The sequence below is a fragment of the Schistocerca americana genome, chromosome 5 (assembly GCF_021461395.2).
Source record: "Schistocerca americana isolate TAMUIC-IGC-003095 chromosome 5, iqSchAmer2.1, whole genome shotgun sequence".
Classification (NCBI taxonomy): domain Eukaryota; kingdom Metazoa; phylum Arthropoda; class Insecta; order Orthoptera; family Acrididae; genus Schistocerca; species Schistocerca americana.
In genome coordinates, this window is record NC_060123.1 from 644148262 (window position 1) to 644170249 (window position 21988).

At 45.3% G+C, this 21988-nt stretch overlaps 1 protein-coding gene across 1 annotated transcript in view; it reads left to right on the plus strand.

The window, feature by feature from the left end:
- LOC124616606 (venom dipeptidyl peptidase 4-like) overlaps window positions 1-21988 on the plus strand; it is a 424228-nt gene that overhangs the window by 346501 nt on the left and 55739 nt on the right. Inside the window, exon 13 of the mRNA XM_047144927.1 lies at window positions 3359-3582. Within this exon, the coding sequence (XP_047000883.1) occupies window positions 3359-3582 (224 nt within the window). The remainder of the gene's footprint in view (window positions 1-3358; window positions 3583-21988) is intronic.

A 21988-nucleotide genomic window follows, 5' to 3' on the forward strand; every position in this document is an offset into this window, starting at 1 on the left:
GACTTTTGCCTGTAATGGGGAAGGTTCAAAAATCCAGTGTATGGGTACTGCATGCTCTGAACCAAATTCACAGTGATCAGCAGTGGCCATATGTGCATCTCTGCTTGCTCGTCGTCCATCTTGTATCGTTACTGGTGACGGGAAATGATGTCTTCGTGCTAACATAGGGAAGAAAACGAATGGTTGAGCCCAAACAAAGCAGAAAATCCCTGTGCAAAGAGCTGCACACATCGACAAAAGATAGTTTTATGCATCTAGTGGAACAGTGACGGTGTGGTGTACTATGAATAGCTACCCGGATGTGTAACCATCACTGCTGACATTTATTGCCAACAACTGAGACGTTTTGTAGACACACTCCAAGAACAACGACCAGGAAGACTACGTGAAGTGATGCAACTCCACGATAACGACCTTTCGCATTCTGCTAGACCGACAAAAGACACTATACAGGAGTTGGTTTTGGAAATCATTCTGCACCCACCTTATTCACCTGATAATCCTCTTGTGGTGCAGTTCATAACCAATCCAATCACCCCATAACTCACAAAGAAGACAGCTTCAGGTATTTACTTCACAGGCTAAACAAAATACCCATGAACAAGCATGACTACGCACACGAACTGAACACGATAAAACAAATTGCACAGGAGAATGGATATGACGCAGAGAGAGTAGACAACATAAACCACAAAATACCAAAACAAAAAGCACATAACCATGAAACACACACACATGCAAACACAACTCATCACACAACAAATCAGCAGACAGTAAGCAACAAATGGCACATAATGACTTACAACAGCAAAGTCACACACAGGGTGGGTAATATACTAAAGAAACAAGGACTCAACATAGCATACAGGACCAACAACACAATACAGAGCAGACTCGGAAGAATTACCACCAACACTGACAAATACAGCCAGTCTGGCATCTACCAACTTACTTGCAACTGCTGTCAATCTGTATATGTGGGCCAAACATGTAGGACCTTCAGAACCAGATATAATGAACACCTCAGAGCACTGAAAAGCAATAGCACACACTCAACATTTGCACACCACCTGGTAGCACACAACCACTACCCAACAAACGTTGAAACTGACCTTCACATCCTAGAAAGTAGCAGCAGCCTATACCAAAAATTAACTATAGAAGAAAATTATCACATCCAAAAATCAATAGCCCAAGGAAAGAAAGTACTCAATGAATACACATCACTGTGCAACAAAACCCTCTTCGCTACAATAGAAGAACTATACAAATAACACGCACACCACACAACAAAAAAACTAAAAAAAACCTCTCTCTCTGTCTCTCTCTCTCTCTCTTTCTTTCTCTCTATCTATCTCTCTCTCTCTCTCTCTCTCTCTGCCTCAGTACTCAACACACACATCACACACATGCGAACCCACACAAACCACACACCACTAACGCTAAATAAAATTCAAACTCGCGCGCCTCACCCAGCAGAACACGCCACGAAACAAATGAACGCTACACAGCCACAACAACACGTAATGGCAGCGAAATCTCCCCCTATGTTTTGAGTAATCGGAAAAAGTGCATTGCCACGCGAACACAGACAAAGAAGTAAGCCTACTTACTTCGCCAACAACACAGGAGAACGCACCAGAACTTCAAAACTGTAAGTTCCAGAAAGAAAACGTGATACAGTCTTATTTACGTTCGTAAATGCATAACAGACAGAAAAATAAATTACGTTTTGCTGTTTGCAGATGACAAGGTGTATATTGTGTAGCAGAACATCTACCAAAATAAATGGACAATAACATCATGTAAGGTATGTTAACTAATGCTTAGACTCACTTTTCGCCAATTAAGTTATAAATGCAACTCTACATTAAGTTGTAAACAACACAAATGTTAATATGTTAACAAAAAATTTACAGTTAAAATAAAAAATAGAACCCACTGACGATAGCACAAGAGTGCTGAAACATGTGTGGGTGAAACAAAAGAAAAAAGGTGTCTTCCATAAGGCGGAACTTCTCATCCCCTTATTCACCTGATCTCGCACCAACACATTTTCACTTTTTCCGTTCAGTATCGAACAGCCTTCTAGTAACTTCGTTTCCGAATGAAAATGCTCTCCGAACATGGCACGACAACTTCTTCGTCTCAAAACCACGTGACTTCTACAGTCACATAACCAAGAAGTTACTACATCGTTGGTAGACTGTAGAAAATACTGAAGGAAAATATATTGTTGACGACTTAAGTCTCCGTTATATATCTCTATTGTGTTTACCAAGTTATGGACAAACACTACAAACTTACGCACCAACCCAACACATTAGTGGTTCCTGTGTGATGCCATGCACAACACTTGTATCATAGTTGTAACACCCTGCATGTTCCTGACTTGCCAGTAGTGGTTCCTGTGTAAAGCCAGGCACACTGCTTGGGTTGTATGTGTAACATCCTGTATGTTCCTGACTTTTCAGCAGGGTTCCTGTGTAATGCCATGCTCAACACTTGTATCATTGTTGTAACACCCTGTATGTTCCTGACTTCAAATGGTTCAAATGGCTCTGAGCACTATGGGACTTAACATCTATGGTCATCAGTCCCCTAGAACTTAGAACTACTTAAACCTAACTAACCTAAGGGCAGCACACAACACCCAGCCATCACGAGGCAGAGAAAATCCCTAACCCCGCCGGGAATCGAACCCGGGAACCCGGGCGTGGGAAGCGAGAACGCTACCGCACGACCACGAGATGCGGGCTGTTCCTGACTTCCCAGTAGTGGTTCCCGTGTAATGCCAGGCAAACTGTTTGGGTCGTATGTGTAACATCCTGCATGTTCCTTACTTTCCAGCAGGATTCCAGTGTAATGCCAGGCAAAGCACTTGAGCCATAGATATAATACCCTGTATTTTCCTGACTCCCCAGTAGTGGTTCCTGTGTAATGCCATGCACAACACTTGTATCATAGTTGTAACACCCTGCATGTTCCTGACTTCCTAGTAGTGGTTCCCGTGTAATGCCAGGCACACTGCTTGGGTTGTATGTGTAACATCCTGTATGTTCCTGACTTTCCAGAAGGGTTCCTGTATAATGCCAGGCGCAGCACTTGTGTCATAGTTGTAACACCCTGAATGTTCCTGATGTTCAGAGGGGTTCCTGTGTAATACCAGGCACAGTGCTTGGGTCATATGTGTAACACCCTATATGGTCCTGACTCCCAGTAGTAGTTCCTGTGTAATGCTAGGACAGCACTTGGTTTGTACATGTAATACCCCATATGCTCCTGATTCGGGTAGTGTCATATTGTGGAGGCGTGGATGAAACAGGCGATCTGGCAAGGTAACATCACTGTCCGGCAGGTACTACCAGGCGACAGAGGAGGGCCAGCCATCGAGGCGGCAGGTGTTCGCCGTGGAGGAGGGCGGCAGTCCCCGCTGCCTCAGCTGCGACGTCATCAGTCCCGAGGGGAACGCCTGCCTGCGCGCCTCCGCCAGCTTCAGCCACGACCTCAGCTGGTTCTGGCTCACCTGCCTCGGGCCCGACCCGCCTGTCATGACGACGCATCCGACTGCCGATCCCGACAGTGAGACCATGCAAAACGCTCATTTTTTTTAGTGTTACCCTCATTTTCTAAGGGTTTGGCCTATTTAAGACCATGTGAAGTAACTTATGTCTCTCGAGTAGTTTTTTTATTCTTTTCTTGTGGCGTTCTCACCTTGCTTCTGTCCGCATTGAGCCCTTGTTTTTCTTTGTTTTTTTCCTGCAAGGTTCATGGAACTTTTTACTTTTACTCTGAACTTTTCTCTTTTTCCGTATTTCTTCCTCTGTTATTTCCATTTCTCTCAGGTCTGCTTTAATTCCTTTGATTTACGTCATTTATTTCTTTTTCGGTTTCTGTCAAAACTGTTAAAAGCTCCGTTTGTCATTCTTTCCTTATCTTCACTTTTTACATCTCCATAAAATGCAACTCCTTATTTCCTCATGTTTCTAGCATTCTTTCTATTCTATCGTAAAATTCTTTATTATTTATTAATTTCCGTTTGCTATTGTCAAGTTTCGTTCCTAAGATTTCCTGGCTGTTTTGCTTTCCTTCTGTGCCATCTAATTTTTTGGCTGTATTTAACGAAAGGCATTCTCGACTAATGAGAGTGTAGTAGTGTTCAAGTTCTGCATTTACGGATGAAGATTCATCACTATACAAGTTTTTTGTGAATTGATAAGCTATTTCCCTTTTCCTTTCCCTTGCTGACTTAGCCTCTTTGTCCATAAAGTTTCGTAGCCTTTTTTATTTTTTACATAATCAGTTTCCATATATTTTGGTGCCTCCTTCCTGTTTGTCATAGAAACTGCTATTCCAAAAGATATACATAGATCTGCTTTTGAAGTTGTCTCTCATACGAGATTTATCTGCATTCTAACATCTTCTACAGATTCAGCTAAGATAGCAAGATAGTGTCTACAAAGGCCAATAAACCAATTCTCAGATTATTCCCATTTTTCTAATCATGACTTTTCTTAATTCCTAGACGCGTGGAGTGGCCGCGCGGTTTGAGGCGCTATGTCATGGATTCTGCGGCCACTCCGCCGGAGGTTCGAGTCCTCCCTTGGGCATGGGTGTGTGTGTTGTTAGCATAAGTTAGTTTAAGTAGTATGTAAGTCTAGCGACCGATGACCTCAGCTGTTTCGTCCCTTAGGAATTCACACACATTTGAACCTTTGATTTAATCCTTCTTCTGGTTTTTCCTCCATTCCATTATTATCTTACCCTGGAAACAGTTGAACAGCAGTGCGACAATCCACTCTTAGTCTTATTCCACTTTTGATCTCAAGTGTATTGAAAGTTTCACAAAAGATTTAATTTTGCACTTTTTTTACTTGTTGGTGTGTTATTTTTGACTGATGTGTATTGATAGTCATTAAAATTGCGACACCATGAGACGATATACAATAAAATATTTATGTTATTGGATACGCAAATGCACTTGAAACGCCATCTACATTCATATATAAGCAAATGTAATGTAGCAGGTTTGTCATTTATATATCACATTTGATTGCTGGTTGTGTGTGAGAAGTTCGTCTTATGATTCGTGTGTGGAGGAAAAACATCTACCAGTGAGTATCGAAACTCGACAGCGGCAGGATCGTGGCCTATTGACACAACGGTTTATCTTCCCATGATGTTGCTGCTTGCGTTGGTCATAATCCCACGACTGTCGTTCGAATATGATGTTGACAGGTTTAGGAGTCCCATAATCAATACCATGCAGGATCTCAGTTACCACTCACGCCTAGCGCCCAAGGGGACACACATATTGTCAGCTCGGTCACGCAATGTCGAACAACCATGTCACGTACTTTGAGTCAGGGAAAGGGCTTCTTTGCATCAGGACAAGTATCCACACGCACGGTACAACAAAGCCTGCAGCACAATGAACTGTCAGACCATTGTTGAGGTTTCGCTTCGCATGTCAGCAAAGAGAGGCACGCCGATATTGATGTGGCCAACAACAGTGGGCACACGAGAGTCAGCATGTTGTCTTCCGAGATGATACACGAGTCCTAGTTGAGTGTAGTTTCACAACTGACATATCCATTCTTGGATGTTCTGAGAAGAAGGGATAACACCAGTTCGCATTCTCGTAGTCATGTGAGTATAGCACCTGGCGTGAGAGTGAACAGTCAGGAAACAACTGGATGTTGTGCTGGCCATGGTCCACCGTCATCTGACAGCCGCCCTGGGTTGCCGTGACGTTAGGACACCTGAAACCAGTGCCTTAGCGTCGCTTCGATCCCTGACATCACAAGCTCATTCAGAAAGCTGTTTCGGGACTATGTGGACGACGTCTTTAGCCGCATAATCGCTCTGAACCAGTGCCGGATGTACCGCTATGATCCCGAGGTAATGGATCAAAGCAAGCAGTCAAAACTTGACGAGTCGCCGCTGCCGATAAAGGCGAAGATCCAGCCATTACTTGTACTCAACAATGGGTCGTACTAGTGTCTTATATTTGGTCTCCTTCACAGATGAGCCACGATTTCCTAAAATTCTCCCTATAAACCTAAGTCCACCATTCCCCTTTCCTGCTAAAATCCCTACATGTTCGCCGGCCGCTGTGGCCGAGCTGTTCTAGGCGCTTCAGTCTGGAACCGCGCGACCGCTACGGACGCAGGTTCGAATCCTGCCTCGCGTATGGATGTGTGTGATGTCCTTGGTTAGTTAGGTTTAAGTGGTTCTAAGTTCTAGGGGACTGATGACCTCAGATGTTAAGTCCCATAGTGCTCAGAGCCTTACATGTTCATTCCATTTCATATTGCTTTGCAGTATTACGCCTAGACATTTAATAGAGATGACTGTTATGAAGCAATACTCTAGTAAAGCTGTACCTGAACATTATAGGTTTGTTTTTCCTACTAACCTGCATTAACTTACATTTTTCTACATTTAGATCTAGCTGCTATTCATCACACCAACTAGAAATTTTGCCTAAGTCATCTTGTATCCTCCTACAGTCACTCAACTTTCACACCGCCTCGTACACCAAGCATCATCAGCAAACAACCGCAGATTGCTGCCCACCCTGTCCGCCACATCGTTTATATATATAGAATATAATAGCGATCCTATCACAGTACCCTGACCACCGAGCGAGGTGGCGCAGTGGTTAGACACTGGACTCGGATTCGGGAGGACGACGGTTCAATCCCGCGTCCGGCCATCCTGATTTAGGTTTTCCGTGATTTCCCTAAATCAAACCAGGCAAATGCCAGGATGGTTCCTTTGAAAGGGCACGGCCGACTTCCTTCCCTTTCTTTGCCTAATCCAATGAGACCGATGACCTCGCTGCCTGGTCTCCTTCGCCAAAAACAACCCAACCCAACAGTACCCTGGGGCGCTCGTGACAGCACCCTTGTCTAATGCACACTCGCTGGCGAGGACAACATACTAGGTCCTATTACTTAAGCAATCTTCAAGGCACTCACGCATCTGGGGGCCTATACCGTATGCTCGTTCCTTCGTTAACAGCCTGCAGCGGAACACCGTGTCAAACGCCTTACGGAAATCTAGGAATATGGAATCCGCCTTTTGCTCTTCAACCATGGTTCGCAGGGTGTTATGTGAGAAAAGGCCAAGCTGAGTTTCGCATGAGCGATGCTTTTTGAAACCTGGCTGGTTTGTGGACAGAGGCGTCTCCTTCTCAAAGAAATTTATTATATTCAAAGCGAGAATATGTTCAGTGTTCTGTGGCAAAGTGATTTTAAAGATATTGGTCTGTAATTTTCGAGTCCATTCTTCTACCATTCTTATATCACGTGCGGTTTTTCCACTCGGTTGGGACTTTGTGCTGGGAGACAGTTCGTGATAATTGCAAATAAGTAAGAGGCCAATGCCATAGAGTACTATTTGTAAAATACAGTTTGAATTCAATCAGAACCTTGTGACTTATTTGCTGTCATCTCTTTCAGTTGCTTCTCTACGCCAAGGATCCTTATTACTATGTCGTCCATACAGGAGTCTGTTCGATGATCAAACGACGGTATGCGTGAACGATTCCGTAAATGCGCAATTTAAAACTACGCCTTTACTTTTGCTATCTTCCTTTGCCACACCAGACTGGTCAGATTTTACGCAGGACCAGAATTTTCTCTGCTTCTTGGCAATATCTGTTGCTAAGGTGTGACGGTGGTAGTTGTAAGATTCGTTTAGTCTTTCTTCAGATTACGAAACTATTGCGTGGCAAGCACGTTCAGGTTGAGTAGAAGATGATATTCGAGGTTAAACATTTTGTGGACAGTTAAAATTCAGATTCGAGACCGGCATTCAGCTATCGTTGGGACATACAAATCGCATTGTGAGGTGCATAAACATAGATTATTATTTCTCAAATCAGCTAGTAAAGACTGATGTGGTTTTACTCTGAATTAATTTCATACACCCGCTGGACAAAGATATGGAAACACTGCGAGAAACGTATGCTTCAACATAAATGGAGATGCCAGCCAAGTCTGCAAGCGGTGCTGCTGTATTCGACCAAGAACGGCACGCACCAGTGTAATGTCCTCAGTACGTTGCAAGTGTCATTCGTGGTCAGAATAGCGTTCTGTGTACTTACTTGTGCATTATGTCGGAGTTAAGTACATTCGAATGTGGGCAAATTGTTGGTGCTTGTACGGTGGGTGGTTGTATAACCAAGGGAGTTGAAGCGACTGCTGTTTCAAGAGAGACAGTATCGAATATCGCATACAGGAAAAGCGGAAAAACATCATCCGCTAAGTCACAATGCAGACAAAAGTGTATGTTGAGTGACCGTTGAGCCGTGGTAAAAATTGCCGTTTTGAAGAGTGCGCCGCAGCGCGTAGTGTGAAGCAGTCGCCCTCCGCTCCTGGCGTTGGCGCCGCTGTGGCAATCGCAGCTTTGGTGTCTCCCTCTGGTGGGAATGGTAGCCTGTTCACGTGCATTTAAGGGGCGCTATGAGCTCGCAAGAGGGCGAGTCTGGTCAGTTGGTCAGCCGGGTCAGTGTGGGGCAGTCAGTGTCTGTCTGTCGTCCGGAGTGCTAGTATGTGTTAGGCCACCAGTCTGCTCGAGTTTGTTCAGGCAATGGTTACTGGCGGTCCGATCGATCGGTTGGTCGGTCGCGCACTGGGACACAAGATGACTTGTCCGTCTTGAGCGTCGGCGCATGTGAGGTCGCCACGTGAGTCCAGTGGGCCGCGCCGTATAGCGAGGGGTAGTGGCTTCGCGGCCGATCCGGCCGTACATGGGGTCTGGACCCCTCCACCATCCTCCACACCTATAAATCCCTCATCCGCCCTATCCTTTGTTACGCCAATCCGGCCTGGATCTCCGCCCCCCCTACCTTTTATAAATCCCTCCAAATCCTTGAACGCCATGCTCTCCGCCTTGCCTATAGCATCCGTCTCCCCTCCCCCACGCGGATCCTATACGATCTCATCCCCTTCCCCCACCTCCTCCTTTTCCTTGAAAGGATACGGATCCTGTACACCTCCCGCAAACTCGATCCTCCTCATCCACTTGTCTCACCCATCCTCTCCCAACCCCGCCCACTGCCGCGCCTGTATTCCCACGTCCCACCCGGTCTCCATCTCTCCACCCTCCTTACCCTCTCCCAAGGTGGCTTCCGCCAGCTCCCCCTCCCTGATGATGTCCTCCTCCCCTCCATCTACGCCTCCTATCAACTTTGATCCTCCCCCCCCCACTTCCTGTGTCCTTTCCTTTAGGCACCCTCCCTCCCTTCTCTTCCCTTCCCTTCTCTTTCCTTTTCCCCCGTCCCCTCCCTCCTCCCCTCTTCCCCCAGGCTTCCCCTCCCCCTTCCTCCCTCCCCCTATCTCCCCTGCCCATGGCATCTCTGCTCTCCCCTCTCCCTCTCCCTCTCCCTCTCCCTCTCCCTCTCCCACTCCCCTTCCTCCTCCTCCTCTCTTGGCAGGTCCCCGGACTCGCACACGCATAGTGAACGTCCGCGCGCCGGAGATCATCGCCATCAGTGTCTCGTGTGTGTGCCTTCGTTTGTGTTTAGTGTTTGTTCGCCGTCACGCCACCACCGTTCACGTGTGCCGTCGCCATCATCCATGTTATGTGCGTCGTGTCGACTAGTGTTAGTGATGTTTCTCGTCCAGCGTGAACGGCTCCATATTTTGTTTTTTTGTTTTTTAGTGTCTACATTTTTTGCCCGCCGTTTTGACTGTATTGTCTGTGCCACCTCTATGTAATACTTATTGTCAAACTCAAGGCTGAAGAGCGGCGTACTCTGCTGCTGACAGCCCGCCTTTGTATAAGGTGTTTAAAATCACAATAAAGAAAAAAAACAACAAAAAAACTTCGCGGCCGACACGAGAGCAACATGAGCTGACCCACGACATCGGTCTGGCCGGGGCGAACTGCGACGCCGTGAGATGGGAGATCGGCGCGCCTTCCTGCGTCCGTTGAAGCGGCTGGCAGCGGACGGTTCGGGAGAGCGTTTTGGGGGTGCTGCGCCAGGTCTTCGTCAGACATCGCAATTTTGTTTTAGAAGTTAAGTGATTCGTGATGTGTTGTTTCATTTTCTTGTTAAATTCCACTTGTTTTCCTGGTCAGTCTCTCGTCCCCAGCTTGCTCGTCTGTCTCCCGTCCGCATTTGTTAGGCAGTTAGTGTCTGTGTTGTGGTTGGCAGGAGAGCCAACACCGTGTTACTAGAGGAGGCCGAAATGCACGGGTTTTGGCTCACGCAGGCTGGCGTGAGGTCTGGAACAGGACAAGGAAATTAGAATTTAGAAAAACAGACGTAGCTGGTGGAATACTCAACTTTAATCCATTAATGATGAACGTCGCTCTAGACGCTACATGATTCACAATATCAATGGTAACTGAATATGGCGCCTTGCTAGGTCGTAGCGAATGACGTAGCTGAAGGCTATGCTAAACTATCGTCTCTGCAAATGAGAGCGTATTTTGTCAATGAACCATCGCTAGCAAAGTCGGTTGTACAACTGGGGCGAGTGCTAGGAAGTCTCTCTAGACCTGCCGTGTAGCGGCGCTCGGTCTGCAATCACTGATAGTGGCGACACGCGGGTCCGACGTATATTAGCGGACAGTGGCTGATTTAAAGGCTACCACCTAGCAAGTGTGGTGCCTGGCGGTGACACCACAGTCTGTCTGTCTCTCGGTCTGCCGTACGTTAATAGCTGCATGTGTCATGTTCATCGGATTCGGTGTTAACGAATTTATTCCTTGAAGTGTAAAGGCCGAATTCCTGAAATATGTTTTTATCTTGCCTATCATCTTGTGAGGCGGTATATGTGTAATGTAGAGTTTTGTATGTTTTACGTAAGACTGCATTTCATGGGTTTTTATTTAAATGGTCATTTTAGTATATAAAGTTGCCACCCTTCCACCGTAAGAGTTTTCTTTTAAAAACGAGTTGCACTTTCGCTGGCAAGTAATTTGTTTTTTAAATGTGAGTGTTTTGTACCATTTCGATCCCTCCTACGAGGTGCATAGTTATGTGTTTGTGTGAGTTGCTAAAATTTTTTAGTTTAAAGTAATCTGGTGTGTTGCAGATTTGCACCAGTGTAGTCTTTCAGAGGTTGTTGTGAGCGGTCGTGACTACAGCCCGAAAGCTCATACCGTAAAAAAAAAAAAAAAAAAAAAAAAAAGTTATTATGTTTTCATCAGTTACCTACTGGCAACTACTTCCACGCTCCCATATTGTGATTGAATGTGTTAATGTTCTTGATGAATCGCTAGTAAACAAAGTAAATTCTTTAAGAAAAGGTTTTGAAAGTAAATTCACGGTTCAACCGTGACAGACTGTCATTGAAAACGATTGTCGTGAAAAATAAGACAATATCACCTGCAAAAGTCACTGACGAACTAAATGTCACATTCGTGAAGGGAGCTCCATAAGGAAGGAATTGCACCGCGAGCTGGAATTCCGAAACCACTCATCACTTACGCAAATGCGCGTAAACAGGAAAACGTGGTGCCGAAGCTATAGAAACTGGACTATAAAGCAATGGAGGAAAGTCATTTGGCCAGATGAGTATTGTTGCACGCGGTGTCAATTTTACCTGCTCCGAAGGGTTGGATCCCTTGCCTACCCCTCCTCCTGCTCCGCCTCCTCCTTCTCCTCTCTCGACACCCGACTCGCTGGTTTTCTTAAGATAGGACCAGAATCTCTACGAACTTTTCGCCACATTTATAGAGAGAGTTTCGTTGTGGAAACTATTAAATGCTTCTCGCATTGAAATCCTCACCAAATTTCGAGCCACAGTAAAACTTCGCCAATCTTGGAGATTTTGCGGTCGTCTAAATTATACATGCTCCTGCAGCAGCTTTCTGTCGTGTTTTGTGTACCATGGGGGATCAGTTCCGTCTGATATTAATTTATTTGGTATGAATCTCTCGAGTGCTGTTGATACTACTTCTCTGAACAAAAGCCGGCCGAAGTGGCCGTGCGGTTAAAGGCGCTGCAGTCTGGAACCGCAAGACCGCTACAGTCGCAGGTTCGAATCATGCCTCGGGCATGGATGTTTGTGATGTTCTTAGGTTAGTTAGGTTTAACTAGTTCTAAGTTCTAGGGGACTAATGACCTCAGCAGTTGAGTCCCATAGTGCTCAGAGCCATTTGAACCATTTGAACCATCTTTGAACTAAAGCCATATATAGTCTTCACTTACATAGTTTGGAAGGATTAGAGACTCTCTCTTAGAAAGACGTCACCCGAATTTTTAGTTGTTTTTATAAATATATATATTTCGCATTTAGTTTTGGTGAATTTTTTGTGGCTAAGAGGTCAAGTGTGTTTTCGTAACCATTTACAATTTGAATGGCCTCGTGAGCTAATTGTTCAAAATAATTTTATAAAAAGCATTTAGAACAATTATGGAAGTTGTTTTCTATCGACAGTAGGGTATGAAAATGTGTTTTTGTCAATATACGGAGGGTAGATTGAAGTCACTGCCAACTGTAATCGCATGAGTAGGGTACCTATTTGCGATGAGACTCGAGTTGTCTTTGAAATGTTGAGCAACTGGTCATCTGAGACCGGGGGTTGGTAAAAGGAGCCAGTTATTAATTTATTCCGGTTGTCGAATATAACCTCTGTCCATACTAAGTCACAGGAACTACCTGCTTCAATGTCGCTTGTGAGCTGGAACACACATTGCATTATTTCTCCTTAAGTTGTGCTTCTTGTTTGTGTTGTAGTGGAGATCATTACAATTACGGATTTTCCATCCAAAACCTAGGATGCTTTCTCTGTGACCCTGTAAATACCGGAGCTAAACAATGTAGAACAACAACGTACGCTACAATCATAGCATTCTGTATTACTACATTTCCTTATTTCTAACATTTTAAAATTGTACGTCGACTTTAGATGACATGTCAGTCATAGATGTTCTTATCTCTGTTAATGAACGTACTTTGTCATGTTTTGAACATTGTCCCGCTACACTTTATTAACTAGTGTTTCGCCGCAAGGGATATCGGATTTTAGAGAGTAAATTAATATGGAGTACGACGTTCTTCTTTTCAAACATTCACGTACCCATTTCTTCTTTCCTTATTGTCTTTTGGGCATGCAGTTGTTGTAATTAAAGTAGGCACAAACGCAGAGATCAAAAAGAAATGATTAGCGTACATTCGCATTCTGTTTACAGCGTTCCTTTCTTGTTGCTCCCATGGCGATGGACTGTTTCTATCGCAAGCAGTAAGCGTGAAAGGAAGCTACCGTACAGACAGAGGGATCTATAATTATATTTGGCAGAACTAATTACAAACTGACATAATCATCGGAATTGCTTTCTTTTCCCAAAAGATATAAATATTCCGATTTCGGAAAAGAAGCTCTGTATTTCGCCAAGATGTCGAAGAAGAAGGTCCGTTACGTACTGTTTGTATCAAGTTAGATGTGGAGACGGCGGTGTGAAAGCGGACAGGAGAAGTACGAGGAAGGGCGTCCCTTACCTGACGGATCGCTACCTGGCGAAGGGGCAAGTGTGGCAAATGTCGGCCGTGCAAATGTCCGGCGTGGCAAATGTCCGGCATTCGTTGCACGCTGTATTCAACTTCTGACTGAGTTTACGTCCCAAGAGTCAAACGCTGGGGTGCGGGGTTCGGTGATGATATGGGCAGCCATACTAGGGTATTGCATGGGCCCCGTAGTTACCCTGCAAGGTCGCATTAAGTGTCAAGGATTCATCATCATCATCAGTTATCTGCTATATTAGCAGGTCCTTTGCCTCTCCATTTTCTGCGATCCATTGCTTCCTTCTTAAGGCTGCTGTATGTTGTACCGTCCATCATGTCATCCAGTATCTGGAATCTCTTCCTTCCTCGCTTCCTTTTCCCTTCTACATAACCTTCTAAAACTGTTTTTATCAGTCCGTCATTCTTTCTTAAAATATCCCCAATCCAATTTCTTTTTCTTCTCTTTATTGCATCTAGTAACTGTCTTTTCTCTCCCACTCTTCTCAGTACCTCTTCATTTTTTACTCTGTCCATCCAACTTATTCTCTCCATCTTCCGCCATGTCCAGATCTCAAAAGCCTCCAGCCTTTCTCTGTCTTTTTTCCTCATAGTCCATGTTTCAGCGCCATATAGAAGAACACTCCATACAAGACATTTTATGAGTCTCTTTCTGAGTTCTCTGTCCAGACCGCCGGAGAAGATTCTCCTTTTCTTATAAAACGCCTCTTTTGCCGTTGCTATCTTTGTTTTAATTTCTGTGGTTCACTTCCAGTCGGTGTCTATCCTGCTTCAAGGATTATGTGACCATTTTGGCTGATCAAGTTCATCCCATGGTACAATGTTTGTTCCCGGATGGTGACGTTGTGTTCAAAGACGGCAGTGTTCCTATTCACGCTGTTCACATCGTCCAGGACTGGTTTTGTGAGCACGAGGATGAACTGGCGCATCTCCCCTGCCCACCAAAGTCACCAGATCTCAGTATTATTGAGCCTTTGTGGTCTGCGTTGGAGAGAAGGGTGCGTGGTCGCTGTCCACTTCCATCATGGTTACCTGTTCTGGCTACTGTTTTGCAGCGTGAATTGTGTAAGATCTCCTCGAAAACCATAGAGGAGCTGTATTCGTCCGTTTTGACACGACTGGAAGCTCTTCTGAATGCGAACGGGTTTCCTGTACCGTATTAGGCATGCTAATGTGTTGCGCTTTGTATGGTTTCCTATTTTTTGCCCAACCCTTCCATTTACAAAGGAGGCTTTGGATAAGCATAAACATATCGCTCAACATTCATTTTTTGTACTTCATAGAAACTGGCTTTCGGGATGAGCCAGTACGGCCATCTCGATACTGGAAGATACGACAGTGCGTTGTTGACAAGTGGGAACATTCATTAGGGCCAATCCGTGTCATGATACCAAGTTTCATACGCTTAGACCTGTCATGTAACGTCTTGCAGGCAGTTTTAATGATTGTGACGGTGCGAAGCTAAGGATAACACAACACAACACTGAGCGGAGAAAATCTCCGACCGTCCGGAAATCGAACACGGGCTCGTCTGGTTAGCAATTTGCCGCGCTGACCCCGCAGCTACCGAGACGGACGGCTGCAAAGCATTTACTTTTTATTAGTAGTATCAACTCTACAGTGTCCCCATTCTGCTCCAACATACACTACTGGCCATTAAAATTGCTACACCACGAAGATGGCGTGCTACAGACGCGAAATTTAACCGACAGGAAGAAGATGCTGTGATATGCAAATGATTAGCTTTTCAGAGCATTCACACAAGGTTGGCGCCGGTGACGACACCTACAACGTGCTGACATGAGGAACGTTTCCAACCAGTTTCTCATACACAAACAGCAGTTGACCGGCGTTGCCTGGTGAAACGTTGTTGTGATGCCTCGTGTAAGGAAGAGAAATGCGTACCATACCATCACGTTTCCGACTTTGATAAAGGTCCGATTGAAGCCTATCGCGATTGCGGTTTATCGCTTCGCGACATTGCTGCTCGCGTTGGTAGAGATCCAATGACTGTTAGCAGAATATGGAATCGGTGGGTTCAGGAGGGTAATACGGAACGCCGTGCTGGATCCCAACGGCCTTGTATCAGTAGCAGTCGAGATGGCAGGCATCTTATACGCATGGCTGTAACGGATCGTGCAGCCACGTCTCGATCCCTGAGTCAACAGATGGGGACGTTGGCAAGACAACAACCATCTGCACCACCAGTTCGACGTCGTTTTCAGCAGCATGGACTATCAGCTCGGAAACCATGGCTGCGGTTACCCCTGACTCAGCATCACAGACAAGGGGTGCCTCCGATGGTGTACTCAACGACGAACCTGGGTGCACGAATGGCAAAACGTCATTTTTTCGAATGAATCCAGGTTCTGTTTACAGCATCATGATGGTCGCATCCGTGTTTGGCGACATCGCGGTGAACGCATATTGGAAGCGTGTATTCGTCATCACCATACTGGCGTATCACCCGGCTTAATGGTATAGGGTGCCATTGGTTACACGTCTCAGTCACCTCTCGTTCGCACTGACGGCACTTTGAACAGCGGACGTTACATTTCAGATGTGTTGCGACCCGTGGCTCTGTCCTTCATTCGATCCCTGCGAAACCCTACATTTCAGCAGGATAATGCACGACCGCATGTTGCAGGTCCTGTACGGGCCTTTCTGGATACAGAAAATGTTCGACTGCTGCCATGGACAGCACATTCTGCAGATTTCTCACCAACTGAAAACGTCTGGTCAATGGTGGCCGAGCAACTGGCTCCGCACAATACGCCAGTCACTACTCTTGATGAATTGTGGTATCGTGTTGAAGCTGCATGGGCAGTTGTACCTGTACACGCCATCCAAGCCCTGTTTGACACAATGCCCAGTTGTATCAAGGCCGTTATTACGGCCAGAGGTGGTTGTTCTGGATACTGATTTCTCAGGATCTATGCACCCAAATTGGGTGAAAATGAAATCACATGTCAGTTCTAGTATAATATGTGTGTCCAATGAATACCCGTTAATCATCTGCATTTCTTTTTGGTGTAGCATATTTAATGGCCATTAGTGTATTCATGACGCCCTCTGACCATTGAAGTTCCTAACTCCTGCGCTGCATTAATCAGCAACGAGTCGCCGAAAGCGAAGGTCCTGAGGCACGCTGCATACAAAAACGTTTTTACTAGCATAATGGCGAGGCCCGTTGGATAGTGTGCAGTACAACATCGCCAAGAGAATCAGAAATCTGGTCGCGGCCAGGGTGTTCGACTTTGCAGTATTTTGGCTCTCTACATCTACACCAACATGATTACTCTGCAAGTCATCGTCAGTTGCATGACAGACGGCACTTCCCAATATTCCACTATTAGGGTTTCTTCCCTATCCATTACGATATGGGGAAAGGGAAGAACGATCGTTTAAGTGCGTCTGTGCGCAGTCTGATTACTCTAATTTTCTCTTCGCAGACCGTACGGGAGCGATACATTGGAGGCTGTAGTATATACCTCACTTAGTACTGTTTGATAGTTTTTAAGTAGACTTTATGGAGTAGTTGACGTACGCTGAAGCGGCGAAGAAACTGGTATAGGTATGCGTATCCAAATATAGAAATACGTAAACGGCCAGTACACGGTGCTGCGGTCGGCAGCACTTCTATAAGACAGCAAATGCCTGGCGCAGTTGTTAGATCGTTTACTGCTGCTACAATGGCAGGTTATCAAGATTCAAGTCAGTTTGAACGTGGTGTTACAGTCGGTGCACGAGCGATGGGACACAGCATCTCCGAGGTAGCGATGAAGTGGGGATTTGCCCGTACGACCATTTCACGAGTGTACCGTGACTATCAGGAACCCGGTAAAACATCGCTTCGGATCCTCTAAGAACGGGACCAACGACGACTGAAGAGAATCGTTCAACGTGACAGAAGTGCAACCCTTCCGCAAAATGCTGCAGACTTGAATGCTGGGCCATCAACAAGTGTCAGCGAGCGAATCATTCGACGAAACACCATCGATATGGGCTTTAGGAGCCGAAGGCCAACTCGTATAGCCGGCCGCTGTGGGCGAGCGGTTCTAGGCGCTTCAGTCCGGAACCGTGTGACTGCTACGGTCGCAGGTTCGAAACCTGCCTCGGGCATGGATGTGTGTGATGTCTTTAGGTTGGTTAGGTTTAAGTAGTTCTAAGTTCTAGGGAACTGATGACGTTCGATGTTAAGTCCCATAGTGCTCAGAGCCATTTGAACCATTTGGTTCACAACCCACTCGCATACTCTTGATGACAGCACGACACAAAGATTTACGCCTCGCCTGGGCCCGTCAACACCGACACTGGGCTATTGATGACAGGAAACATGTTGCCTGGTCGGAGCAGTCTCGTTTCTAATTGTATCTAGTGAATGATGTGTACAGGTATGGAGACAACCTCATGAATCCATAGACCCTGCTGTCAGCAGGGGACTGTTCCAGTTGGTGTAGGCTCAGTAATGTTATGAGGCACGTGCAGTTGGAGTGTTATGTGACCCCTTATGCTTCTAGATACGACTCTTCCTGCCTGATCACCTGCATCATTCATGTCTGTTGTGCACTTTGGCAATTCCAGCATGACAATGCGACACGTCGAACTTCCAGAATTGCTACAGAGTGGCTGCAGGAACATTCTTCTCCTTGGTGTAGCATATGTAATGGCCAGTAGTGTATTCACGACGCCCTCTGACCAGTGAAGTTCCCCCTTCGCTGGCCACCAAACTCCCCACACATGACCATTATTGATCATATCTGGGATGCCTAGCACCGTCTGTTCAGAAGAGATGTCCACCCCATCGGACTCTTAGGGATTTGTGGAGAGCCCTGCAGAATTCTTGGTGTCAGTTCCGTCCAGCACTAATTCAGACATTAGTCGAGACCTTGCCAGCTCTTGTTGTGGCACTTCTGCGTGATCGCGGGGGCCCTACACGATATTAGGCAGGTGTACCAGTTCCTTTGGTTCTTCAGCGTATATATATATATATATATATATATATATATATATATATATATATATATATATATATTCACATATGAAATTTGCTATTAATAACCCATCCCAGATCAAAAGCAATAGCAAAATGGTTCAAATGGCTCTGGGCACTATGGGACTTAACTTCTGAGGTCATCAGTCCCCTAGAGCTTAGAACTACTTATACCTAACTAACCTAAGGACATCAAACATATCCATGCCCGATGTAGGATTCGAACCTGCGACTGTAGCCCCTAGAACCGCTCGGCCACCCCGGCTGGCAAAAGCAATAGCAATGTGCATAGCTACAACGCTAGGAGAAAGGCTGATCTTCACTACTTTGGGTTAACACTAACTTTGGCACAGAAAGGGGTGAATTATGCTGTTACAGAAATCTTTGGCGACTTACCAAACAGCATCAAACGTCTGACAGATAACCAACCAACGTTTAGAAACAAATTAAAAGAATATCTGAATGACAACTCCTTCTACTCAGTACATGAAGCTTTAGACGTAAATTAATGATCTTACAACTAAAATAATAAAGACCACTTGAAATATGATATGTAAGGAACCTTTTGTTAAGCCAATACGTTCCACGTCATTATAAAGTGTCGTCTTCATGATCTACGGAACAAGTGTTAATCTAATCTAATCTAAACCGAAGCAGACTGATCAGTATTTGCTTGCATGTAGCTGCCGCCACCCGGCACAGCGCAGGGCCCGGGCCATAAGGCTGTCTACTGAACGGTAACACCCGAGAAAATTCTTATAGAAGAATGGCTACAATGACAAGCAAATTAAGAAGGCTTTGTGCGAAATGTACAGCCCAGAAACAACACCGGAAAAGGTTCGGAAGAATCTTCAAGAGACAAGCATATGATGTTAAAACAATCTTCCAATCACCAAAGAAGACTAATTGACTAGGCAATGGATCTAGCGGAGCTGCACATACGTTGGGTCAATAGCATTCAGTGCAAGAGTGGACTGTGGTACATCGGGTAGACAAAATGCTGCGTTCAACAGCTCTGCTTGGAGGAGGCCAGGTACATTCACCTGGGCCATAAAGACAAATCGGCGGTTTCTGAACACCGCTTGGAAGGAAGAAGGAAGATTAACGTCTCGTCGACATCAAAGTCTCTAGAGATGGCAGCTTCAAGGAAAGCCATATGTTTGATTTTAAATAGAATCCATGGTCAGTGAATTTTCGGACACCATAAAAAAGGGAGCCATCGAAATTAGGACTGATGATAGCCTCGTAAACAGTGATGGTGGCTACGTACCAAGTTCTGCTTGGGACACGTCACCAGCCACTATTCGCACTCCCAGCAGAGAGACATCCGTACGGCATGCTAGGTGGCGTCCGAATGATCATGACGGGACTCGAGCACGGTCCCTCCCGCCAACACAACCCCCCCCCCCCCCACTCACCCTTTCGCATGGGGAGCGGGCGTCGGTACAGAGCAGCCCTTATAAAAGGAAAACCAAGACCCTGTCTCGGCACATGGCCAAAATTTGTGACACTCGCCGAAACGTCGCGCCTTTTCGACAAACTCACTTCACTGGAAATCCAAGAATTTTACCTTGATCTACAATTAATTTTAATACAATCTGTGCAAGTCAGCGCCAGAAACGGCTGGCAATTGGCAGTTCTTCTTGTCGACAGTGGCAGTGATGGTAGAAACCTTGCCCTCGTCACTTAGTGAAAACAAGAGCAAAATCACACTGGTCACTTTGCCACTTTCTATGTGTGGGCTGTTGAAGCAAGTAGTGCTAGAAAAAATTTGTTTCTAATCTATGATGGGGAGTCTTCTAATTCGTAAAAGACAATCTAATGCTTAAGTTAGCAACGCAAAATTTTATTGGATTTTACCTTCACATTCTATGCGAACGTCCAATAATCTGTAAAAAAAGTTGAGTACATACGCGGAATAGGGGCCCTGCAGATCATCGATATTTGGGGTACTTTATGACTTCAGACCTTTCACTACCTTTTTTCCAGAGTGAAAGTTACCTTGTGAAAGATACTGGTTTGTTGTTACTTTAATTAGACTCATAATGAGAAGTAACATTATGAAAAAAAATGTTCCCCTGTTTAGTTTTCCAATGTGAGCACGGATGGGACATACCAGATAGTTATTAAGTATCTCCAAGGTTTGAGAAGAGGACTGGCCAAAAGATAAAAGACAAAGAAAAACGACTGACTTTAGTGGATAGAGCATGGTTCTAAGTTTTTAATTCAAATTACTGTTCCTGAATGTGGGAACTATTTGTGACGCACCAAAGGTCAATATGTGCGTGCACTTGTTTGACATGATTCGTCCGGGAGGATGCAACAGTAGTCCGATTTTCAGTTATATTTACTGGGCTGCCTGTCTACATGACGCGAACTGATTCGATACAACAATATGGGGCGGAACGGAGCGGATCAAAGGGTTAACAATGAAACTTCAAGAGTGTGCAGCCTACGGGTGCAAGCAGTAATAATAGGAATTCTACAAACCATTAAAGGCTTCCATTTATCGGTAGGACATGAGCACATAGCAATAACATGCAGCAAATTCCCACTTATTCTCCACAAACCAGGGCTGATTTTTCACACAAGCGACTTACAATTTGGATCCCCCCTTCCCCCTCGCCCTTCCTGCCCTTCTTCCTCCTACGCTTTCATGTGTGTCAGTTTTCGCTACTAATTGTGATGCAAACATTGTACAATTTTTGCTCTTCAGCATCTCTGGCGCCCCTCTCAGCTTGGCGCCCCAAACGACGGTTTGTGTGCTTAAACCGGCCCTACTGATAAACTGTCTCGGGCCACTATACACAGAGGTGACAAAAGTCGTGGGATACCTCCAAATATCGTGTCGGACCTCCTTAAGTGGCAACTCGACATTGTATGGACTCAAATCATTCTGTCTTCTTTAGAATCATTGAGCCATGCTGCCTCAGTAGTCGTTCACAAATGCACAAGTGTTAACGGTGCTGGATTTTGTGCACGGACTGATCTCTTGATTAAGTTCCATAAATGTTCGGTGAGATTCATGTCGGGCGATCTAGGTGGCCAAATCATTCGCTCGAATTGTCCAGAATGTTCATCAAATCAATCACGTACAACTGTGGCCTGGTGATATGGCGCATTGTTATCCATAAAAATTCCGTCGTTGTTTAGGAACTTGAAGTCCACGAATGGGTGAAAATGGTCTCCAAGTAGCGGAAAATAACCATTTACACATTCAACGATCCATGCAAACACAGCCCACACCACGATGAAGCCACAATCCACTTGCACAGGGCCTCGTTGAAAACTTGGGTCCATGGCTTCATGGGATCTGCGTCACACTCAAACCCTACCATAAGCAATAATATTATCTTGTAACTCTTCCATTTGGTCCGTGTTTGCATAGAAAAACAGAGAGAGAACTGACCAAGGACACAGAACAGAAAGCACACACACACGCAAAAGAACCACTTCCTCATCACACACAGAGACGTAAATAATGAAGAGAAGTCTTCGTAATTCGCGTTAC